This window comes from Eretmochelys imbricata, chromosome 13 (assembly GCF_965152235.1).
Source record: "Eretmochelys imbricata isolate rEreImb1 chromosome 13, rEreImb1.hap1, whole genome shotgun sequence".
NCBI lineage: Eukaryota > Metazoa > Chordata > Testudines > Cheloniidae > Eretmochelys > Eretmochelys imbricata.
In genome coordinates, this window is record NC_135584.1 from 1,863,226 (window position 1) to 1,873,917 (window position 10,692).

Here is a 10,692-nt window from a genome sequence, read left to right on the forward strand (position 1 = left end):
AAGAGAAGAATACTTTAGCAGCTCTAGAGACTCAAAAAGCACTGCTCTGCTTGCAGAGAAATCTGAATCTTTTATTAAAACAGTCACACAACAATTACAAAATATATAAGCATTTTCCAAACTCCCCTAAAACTATCAAACCACAGTAAAGAATATTCCACATGTTAATTATCTGAAGCGAACCAGGTACATGGTTGATTCCACTAAGTCTAGGCTTTAATCAAAGTAGCAACTGGCGGTACTTGGTTTTTGGAAAGGGCCAAGGTCTTGTTTCAATATTCCAGGTATGAAGAGAAACATTGTTCAGGCTTCTGCAGCCAAGCCAGAGCCAGTTTGTTTTTCAGGTGGGAGAGAGAAAACATAGGGGACTCTCAATCTGGCTTCACTGACTCATGCTGATAACACAAGAAGATCCTAACAAACAAATAATCAAAAGTGTTTAGCTCAATTCCTTACACAAACAAGCAAACAACATTTGTTGGTTTTTTTAATATCCGAGTCTATTCCTTTGCCTGATATTCCTGTCAGTGGAATCCACTGTAATGAACTTTCAGGGCATTGCAGCAAGACTGACTGGGAAGACCTGACACCGTGGATCCCATTAAGGCCAGTTATGTGGGTCCCTGTAAAAACTCAGTGTCCTGCTCATGTTGAGCAGAGAATCCAGCCAGTTAAGAGAGATGTTACTTTTGAAAAATTGCATTGTCCCTGCTCCAAAGTTGGGCCATATTGAAACTTTTTCTTTTCAAATAACAAACACAGTCTTTCTTGTAGTGAACTATTCTGAGAATCTAGGGGAAAGCAGGACTAATGAGATGGGACAGGAAAATACTGCCTTGTCAAAACACTTACTTCAATGACATCAATATCAGCATTACTAAAGTCGATGTTCATCAGTCTGGGGAGAGGAATGCCTCCTCCTAACACACCTGCAGAGAAGAACAGAAATCAGACTTAGCTTTCCAGGCTAACAGAAATTGGAGTCATTATTTAATTTCCCTATCTGTTCTCAGCTCACTCAGTTGCAATTACCCTTACTATGTTTTTTTTTAATTAACTCTCCATTCATTCAGATCACTGCAAGCAGAGTTCTGTTGTGAGTCACGTCACCAAGACTTCATTGCTTTTGCAAAATATACTACACTCCTTTTTCTAGCACACTACAAAATAGCAGTCATCCAAATAGATGCACAAAGTCAATTCTGCAATGCAGTATGTCTGCTTTGTTTTATTATTGTGTTTATTCCTTCACTGACAAAATTCAATCATCTGCCATGGGTCTCACCATCTTTAGCACAAATTAGCTCCAGGAGGTTCTACTGTGTGCAGCTAACATAGATTGAAAATATAAAAACCATTATATTGTGTACAGTCTGGTGCAAATGAGCATCTGAATGAAAAATAAAGCCATCCTTACTGTTCACTGCTGGCAGGAAGGCAACGTCAAAAATCTTGCCAACCAGCAACTCCCAAAGTGAGACCTGCATCAGGGACAGAAGTGATTTAATGGAGATGGTTAGTCATTAAACGATGGAGCAGGATTCAGATTTCAGTTACATGGCGTCAATGCGTCTCTTCTAGATTTAACTACAACAGAGTCTGGCCCAATGCCTACTCCGGAGTCAACGTCCTGTAGCTCAGTCCCTTATTTGTGCTGCAGATTCAGAATCAGAATGCTGCACCTGTCCATGGCTTCTGGAGCCATTGTTTAGTCCGAAATTAATGCCATTCCTTAGATCAATTGGCAGGTAGCACTAAGTGATTCTTTGCAATTAACCTTCTCTGGAAGCCAAACAAACTTTATCTTCCGTTAAGTTAAGAAATGAAAATCCTGTGATTGCTCCTGAATTTTCCTTCTGTCCTCTCCATTAGAGCGTGATGTGTCTCCCCCAGGGCTGGGGAAGCTAATGAGATGTTTTTAGCACAACTTATGGAGCTCAAAACACCCCTCTTCTCTAAAGAATGAAAGAGAGATGGAAAACGAGGTGAAGACCTTAAGCCTACAGAGCAAACACTGTGAATACAGAACACTTTTCATTGTGGAATTAATGTAAGCACTTTTAGTGACCAAAAGTCTTCAGAAATAGCAGTGAATGAATTGAATAAAGGTAATTACTGTCCCACTCACCACTGTCCCAATATATCCCAATGTTAATCACACATTTATCTTAGCCACGTCTTACAAACGGTAATTTACAGTATTTGCATGAAGATTGCCCTTGGATCATCCCATGAAATAACTCCATCTCCAGAGGCAATAGGATAGAGGGTATAAAACTGACACAGATCTGACATTCTAATCAATCCTTATATTGCCAGAGCCAATCTTGGTTGGCACTTGGCTTCCTTCAGTGGATTGCACCCAGGGCTGAAGCAACCTATGCGCTTACATCAAATCTGCCAACGGAGGAGGAAGCCAAGGAGAGATGAGTCCTGCAGAGAAAGGAAAAGAGTGAAGTGAATTTAATTTTACCAGCAACTTCCAAACGTGCACAGCTCTAAGAAGGTGCTGTGTGAATTAACACACAGGATCCTCTTTCCTCCCCCTCCCGCCCAGTGTCATTCCTGAACAATGAACTGAGGCTAAGACATGATAAAAAGACTTCGTACTTGTCAAGGCTGACATTGATCTTCAGTTTGTTGTTTTCAACAGAAAACTGGGCCAACAAAGCAGCATCCTGCAATTAGAAAACAAAAGCCAGTCAGTCTCAGAAGCTGGCTTTTTCCTGCCTTCACGCAGGGTGGTTGAAAGCAGCCACTCATCTCAAACGTAGAGCAGAGATGTGCGTGCCCTCAATTTGTGCATCCCATTGCAGAGGAATGAGAGCAGCGGATTTGACCCTGAAGCAACAGTCCATTGACAGAACTCGTGTGACTGCAGAGGGAGTTTCAGTATTTGTGCTGTGGCGAGTTTTCAATACGTACAATATTTAGAACACAGAGGGACTGTTGGGTACCATTGGGCTGGGAAACCAACACTTCCGTGGTAGCAGTGAGTTGTATCAAGCCTTGATTTTTTTTCAAGGTCACCCTGGGAGTTTCAGGGACTGTAACTTTCAGCACCAGAGGCTGTGGCTCGGGGAACTTCTGGTAAACCTGTGGAAATTCAAGAGCATAGGTGTGGAGTTACAGTGAGTAGGATTGTAACACATAGGCCAGGCTGTATTATGAAATCAGAGTCTGCAGGAATTCCATGCAATGCAGCTAGATTAATTTCAATATATACAGTTAACTGTGAATAAGGTGGCCAGATTCGTTATTGCTTTACTCCAGGTGTAACTCCATTGATTTAAATGGATTCAACCCAGAGTAATGCTGAGATGAATCAGGCACAGTGAATGCATCAACCATTGAAGTCCATGGCTGAACTTAGGGCATCATCTCCTGACCTGCAGATCAGGGCCTGTGACTATCGTGTTAAGACAGATGGGGCAGTTCCATTGAACCCACCTGTCTTAACACCTGTCTTAACAACCCACCAGAACAGTGCAAAGAGGCCATCTCATGAGTCCAGCTCTAGCCCACTGTGTTTAGACTTTAGAGTCTGATTTAAAGGCCACTGAAGTCAATGGGATTCCTGCCATTAACTCCAGTGGCCTTTGGATCAGGCCCTTAATAAGCCTGGAAAAGGAAGTGGATCCCTCTATCCCCTCCCCCCATCCCCCCCAAGTGCATTTATGGCCCCCATCACCGGAGTATTTGTTGTAAAATATAACAATAGAGCTCACTCACCATGGGAACCAGGGCTCCAAGGGTCGATGTTGTTAGTGGAGGGAGCTCAGGAAACTGTGACAAATAAAAAAGAAATAATGCAGTGAACCGTATCCACCCCGCGACCAGTGTCTACCCCTGGCCTTGCTGCATTAACACCACGTCTGGAGCATTAACCAGACTCCCTGCATTTCCCATGTCTCTGCCTGAGTAAGCAGCGTTCCTGGCGATCAATAATTTGCTGCTAAAAGCTTACAACTTGGGTCTGATTTTATATACCCACTGTCCTCCCACATTAGGCTATCATCTCTTCTTAACTCAACAGCTAAAAAAGGTTAGTGGGCTCCCTACGCGGCTGGTTTGATACTCACCATTCCATCAGAGATGTCTATGTTCAGAGCCCCTTGCTTCTGCAGGAGAGATATTACAGAGCCAAGGAAGTTTACAGAGAGTCCAAGCTGGGACGCGGCAGTGTCTGCCATCGGTGGCATTGGTGGCATGGGGACAGCTTCTGGTTTGCCCAGTGGGTAGTCAATGAGGCCTCCTGCTATGCGGCCAACTACAGTCTGAAAGCCCAGGAGAAAGAGTTACAAACTTTCAGAAATGTTGCACATGGTATTTTTGTTTGATGCTAACTTTAGGTTCATTTGGTTAGGAACTGACATGAAATAATTTCACATTTAACGAACTCTGGAGCAGAATATATTAGGCAGCTGTTCTGTCCTCTCTCCAGAATTTTATTAATTAAAAACAGGAGAGTGTTAACAGCTGGTGTGATATAGGGTCTGATCCTGAGCCATGAAAGTCAATGGGAATTTTCTCCAATGGCTTCAATAGGAAGAGGATCAGAGCACAGAGAGCACCACCTAAAACCGTTGTCAACGGGAGCCTTTCACACAGTGAACAGCTTCCAGTGAATTCACTGCTCAGGGGCCGGTGGGGTCCCTTAGAAAACGCCCCCCAAACTGCAGGAGGATCCGTCACTGCAACAACCTGAAACATCACAGCCCTCGGGTGCAAATGACAAGAACAGGACTTACATTTAAATCTACTTCCAGAAACTGGCCAGTTACTAGCGGAAGGCTTGATACAGTGTACTGGATGCTTCCCAGTACACCCAGGGGCACCAGGGCTGCATTGAAATAGAAAGAAAGCAAGTGATCATCATTTGGGTTTGGATGCGCCTCCTACCTCCTTGCACCACTATCTCCCACAAACATCCCTGAACTCCCAGGTGTTCTGAGCAGCCAACTCAAACACTGTGCTGAGAGTCCCCGAATAGTTCTTGGTACCAGGCAGTACTGTGGATGGAGGCTGGGCTCCTGGCAACCAGTGTTTTCCATTGCTGGAAGTGGAGAAGGACTCCAGCCAGAACAGCCCTGAACACACACCCAGCACTGGAAGAGTCTGGAGCCAGACCCAGAGAAATCCACATCTCAAAAGTGAACAAAAACCGGGACCTTCTGGAAAGAGGACATCCAGATACAATTCCAGATATTATCTTAGAGTAAGTCCTGCCCCCACTTTGGTGAGTGCAGAGGTTCTCTGGCTAGTGGAGAAAGGCTAGGGAAAGGGAGGGATTTGGGGAGCAGAAAGGGGGTGTATGCAGAAGGCACTACGCCATGTGAGGTGGCATTCAGCTATGGGCCTGCCCCCTATATATAGTGTGCAGGATCAGAGCAACGGAGGTCCTTGAAGGTCTCATGTCAAGGTGCAGAGCAGGGTATGGATTTAATGAGCACCTTTTGCCCTGAGGATTCATTTTCTCCTCGGGTCTGTGTATTGTCCGAATTGCCCCGAGGGAAACACGGGGAATGGACTCAGCGCTTGGGGAAAGAGAAGCAATGATACCACCAGAAACTTACAGTTTACAAGGCCCAGCTCATCATTGACGAGGCCGAGGACAACATCGACCACTGGGCACAGCTGTAAGAGTCAACACTTCGGTGAGGCATTCCCAGGAACCAGGCTCACGCTCAAAGTCGGACTGGCAAACGCAACTAACAGCATAGGAACGCATCACGGATGAATCAAAACCCTTTAGTGCAGTGCCTGCGGCCAGACCCTTAGCTGGTGTAAATCTGCGTGAATGAGCTCACCCGATTTGCATCAGCTGAGGATCTGGCCCCTAGAGCTTGCTTCCCCGTACAAGGAAAGCCACCGTTCATGTTAATTACAGATGGGCCAAAGCTGGAACCTCGAATCCCAAGCCCTGGAGTTCTCAGAAGAAGGGGACAGGGATTCACACCCCCAGACATTAAACTAGCCAGGAAGATTATTAAGAGTTATGAACAGCTCGAGTAAAACTGACTCAGGTACTCTGGCCCAGAATTTCAAAGGGAGGCACAATTGATCCACCCGCCGGATGTGAGCGTGGCCCATCCTGCATCGCCAGACATCCCAAACCAGCACTGCAAGCGCAGACAGGCAGCTAGACATCCCCTTAACAGACTTCTGGGACTTCGTAGGCACCAGGCATGGTGGGCTTAATCCTGCTTCACCGAAGTCAATGGAACAACTGTCACTGACTTGGGCAGGACTGGGGCTGCGGTGCGTGTTTTCACAGGCTCACTCATTGCTTCCTCAGAAACTTTGCCCCTTTGTGTTTCAGGCTCACTCTAAGCTCAGAGTTTTCCAAAGAAGGGATATTTTCAACAGACCTTGTAGATTCTCTGATACATCATTAGTGTAGAATTGGAGCTGGACCCAAACCAAAACTCTGGCCCCAAAGACCCTGAACTTTAAAGGAAGGGTGGTTTTTGAATATAAGCCTAGATCAGGATTGAAACTTTAATAATGGCTTCTGCCTTTATAACGGGCTGAACCAAAACCCTGGATCTAACCTCTAGGGCATATGAAATCTGAATCTGGGTCTGGATCTGAACCCCTTTCTACTGGGGATTTAGTCTCTTCTCCCTTCCTTGTGAATATTAGGGAATCAGAAGGAGAATCAAGGAGCAAATTGAGCTGTTTGGGAAAGGGATACTCTTTGCTTTTCTCACAGATTGTCTAACAGAGGATAATTTTTTGAGAAAGATTAAAATATTTGCTTGTTTAAAGCATTCAAAAGGCATTTTGGAGCATGGCTGTAGTTATGTGAAGCACTCACATACTCTCTTTTTGGACTTACCAATTCGGGAAGCAATCTGTTAAGGACCCGTGCCAATAAATTATCCACAATTGGGAGCAGGCTGAGAAAAATAAAATGAGAGGATGAAAAATGTTGCTGAGGAATAAAAGTATCTTGTTGAACAACAGAACTATGGATTAATAGTACCCACTGAGTACCGGTGTGGACCTCTGGAAGTAACAGCCCTGCCAATAAGACAGCAACATAAAGCAGTTAAGTGCTTCGTGGAAGTTTTGATTTTGAATGCTGTGATGAACCAAATTCTCATCCCATGGAAGCGAATGAGAGGTTTGCCACTGAGCTGTATGGGCTATGGTTTAACCTTTTTAAAGTATTCACGTCTTTAAAAGAAATTACCTTGTCCCAGGAGGGGACTGTGCTGTGTATGTGAAATGTTGTGAATCTCAGAACACACACACTGGTAAAAGAATCCAAGAACAGAATAGGAAATATAGACGTATTTCCTTATGGAATAACTGGAGCATCACACACACCACCCTGCGGTAACTCCCGACTTTTCAGTAAGGACCACTGTACTGTAAATGCATATTGAGTAACCCCCAAATAATATTGGTTTTGATTACCACAATGGCCACTATTACACATGCAAATTAGGCACAAAAATGTAAACACATTTTAATACATGCAGCTGCATTTGCAGTTCAGAAGATATGGCCCTGAAGGTCATCAGTGCATGTTCATAATAGCATCAGCACTATGGTCAGTTTAAAATCCTTTTCACACCTACCCTCTAAGGAGTCTGATTTTAATACCATTGAGAAGGGTATCGCAGCTCTCAACCACCAGCTTGGGGTAGCCTGTGCCGTCCATGGTCAGTCTGGCTTTTGAGGTGATGTTCACTTCCACGGCAATGTCAAGCAAACCTAGGAGGCTGTACAGGGCGACGAGAGCAGTGTCAGGACAAAGGGTCTCCTCCAAGTGGAGAAGGATGGACTCTGTCCCCCACAAGCGGCTGCCTCCTGAGACAGGGTTTGGTTGTGTCCAGCTGCGCAGAAGCCTCCATCCTTTCACCCTCGCACAGGGACGGACGCAGTCCCAGTGCAGAGCACAGACACTGAAACCTGTTAATGCTTGGATACGATGGGAAAGACAGGGGCTCGCTAACTAAAATGGGGAGTGAGGGTAGCACCATGGGCCCACCTCCTCCCCAGGATAGCTGGCCAGGGTAGCGGGGAGTGCTCCCCCACAGTCCTTAACATTGTGATGAAGTTGCCATGGCAGAGTATGCTGCTCCCATACTCTGAGGCCAAACTCTGGCTGAGTCTGAGGGTTCCTCCTGCCTGCTGCATCAACGCCCATCCCACGTCCCTCTGCTTCTACTTCACAGGAGTTAGAGTCTGTGCCCCTTGTGTCATTCAGTGACTTGTGTTTGACTGCCCTCAAAGCTGACGCTTCCATCAGGAATGATTCCCCCACCCCCGAGTCGGGACTAGAGAATGCCCAGCGTGAGTGATGATTTTACCAGCTGTCCAGAGTGAATGAGACACTTCCAAAAGAGTATCCTACTCACCTCTTACCATTGATTGCTACTCTAGTATATAAGTCCAGGCGGACTCCAATCCCTGGTAGGAGCCTCACAGATACTTTGGGGAGTGTTAGTTCCACAATTCTCAACCTGCGGGATGCAAAGAGTGATCGTGAGCAAGTGAACTGACTGGGGGGGGCTGAGTCTCAAGAAACTACTTAGAAATGTAGCATACAAATGGTGTCTTCTGACATCCTTTAAAGATCATTTGATCTAAGGCATAACTGTTTCCAAACTGTTTAAAGATACATTGCTCTAGGTTACGTTAGCACTTTCTCTAAAACAAGGACCTCAAGTGGTTAAACAAGGTTTTAAATGATGGCCTCGGTGCATAGCAAAATCATGTAATCAGAATAATTTAAAAATGCCTCCACTGAAGGAATGTAAGTGACAATGGAGACAGAGCCTTAAGGAACCAAATTCTCTCAAAAACTGGCTCCCAATGTACACGTCTCTCAAATGACCATGGAAACCTTGCAAACCAGGTGATAATTGGATAGAAAAATTATACCCAGTAGTTCAATGTAGCTCTTGCATTTGTGCATGCCTATTTGCTTCCTGCCTTCGGCTGGTAGGGGTCACAGAAGTACTGAGATGCTCTTCAATATACAATATTGGACATGTGATGTTACTGCTGTATTTTTGACCCTTCCAGAAGTAGTGGAAATCTTTTGGGATTTCCAGCCCAATTTCTAAGCCAGAGAGGTTTCAACTCTGAACCTCCGAGAGTTTACCTACTGCTCCTGAGCCGTATTACGTGACTGCCCGTGACAGTGCAGCGGGCTCATTGCCAGGTCCGTGCAGAGATCTTTGCAGTGCGTTCCTTACCCTGTGAGCCCCTGGACGGTGCTGAGCAAACCTCCTTCCCCGAGGATACCAAGTAGACCTCCATCACCCAGCAGACCTCCTTTTCCTAGCAATCCTCCAGCAGCACCATTGGGGAGACTCCCTCCAGGAACGTAACTGCCAGCCACAGGTAGGCCTCCGCCATAAGCATTGCCACCACCTCCAAGGAGACCTCCACCACCCCCTCCGCCAAGCAAGCCACCTGTAATCCCGCCAAGCAGCCCACCACCACCACCCCCTCCACCAAGCAAACCACCAGTAACCCCGCTAAGTAGCCCTCCTCCACCGCCACCTCCACCAAGCAAGCCCCCAAGTGGGCCGCCACCGCCACCACCGCCAAGGAGACCTCCTAGCAGGCCTCCACCTGCATCTGGACCTCCACTGCCGAGTGGCACGTCTCTGACTGCGCCTTGGAGGGCATTGCCTTGTATCAGCGAGCCTGTGACAGCTGGAAACATTGCACAAGGTAAGTATTCGACAAATGGGAATCTGGCTTCTTTTGTACCCTCTGGCTGCTTTATTTTAAAAGGGAGATGTCAGGCCACCTATATCCCCCTGAGCTCAAACCCTGGATGAAGCCAACTAATGAATTTTAGTTCTGACTTCTGAATATTCTCCGTAAGCATGGTTATAACCATTGCTTTGACAACACATTAGAATTCCTCATTGCTGTCATCATCATGTCAGCGAAGGGAAGTCTGGACCATGTCGGCACTACGGGGATGGGCAGCAGCAGAAAGACCTCTCTGAGAAAGACAGAGAAGGTGAATTGGCCTACGGCCTGGATAAGCAGAATATCATTTCTTGCACAGTAACAATAATCATGCACCTGGCACGTGTCCCAACTGCGTGGCCTCACTGTGTGCATCCCCGTGGCCTGCACCTGGTAGGGGCCAGCTTCAAAGCAGGTACAGGAAAAGGCTTAGCAGGTAGCTATTGCTGCCACTGGATAACTCTTGGGGCGCGGCGAGTGGCTGAGGCAGCCGGGTCTCGCATGGGCAGCCCTTGACTGCGCCGATGTCAGCAAGCCCGTCTGCGTATTGCTCTCCATGGCTGGGGTGGGTCAGCTGGGTACTATCCTCCCCATAGGAGCACGTGAGCCAGGATACATGTAACCAGGCTTTTGGACATATCTGCCTACTTCACTCATGTCTAATTTTCGTATGTGTTGGCTGCCAAACAAGCCTGGTGGTTTTTCCCTTGCCAGACATTTTCCCGCTCTAACAGGCCTTACTGCTTTTTGTTTGCACAATAGCTTCAGCACCTCCGACGACTGCTATTTATTCCTATTTCCATCTGTACCCCAAAGGCGACGTTCCGTTGACTTACCATCACCTATCACGCCGTTACCAACCCTGAGGACAGCGTCTGACGCAGGCTGGCTGAGAGCTGGTGCAGGCTGGTTTAAAGCAGGTGTCAGCAGACCACAGAAGATGGCAATGCCCCAGCCCTTTAGCAT

The 10,692-nt window shown here is 46.5% G+C and overlaps 1 protein-coding gene across 1 annotated transcript; it reads right to left on the reverse strand.

Moving 5' to 3' along the window:
• Window positions 1-390: 390 nt before the first annotated feature.
• Window positions 391-10,692, reverse strand: LOC144273776 (BPI fold-containing family B member 4-like). Its single transcript, XM_077832477.1, has 16 exons — window positions 10,563-10,692; window positions 9,388-9,435; window positions 9,216-9,309; window positions 8,373-8,477; window positions 7,590-7,733; window positions 6,842-6,902; window positions 5,577-5,637; window positions 4,752-4,843; window positions 4,083-4,277; window positions 3,733-3,786; window positions 2,926-3,096; window positions 2,611-2,678; window positions 2,391-2,433; window positions 1,418-1,481; window positions 853-929; window positions 391-414 (listed from the first exon to the last, which is right to left on the reverse strand). Exons 1-16 carry the CDS (start codon window positions 10,690-10,692, stop codon window positions 391-393), a joined length of 1,431 nt encoding a protein of 476 aa, XP_077688603.1.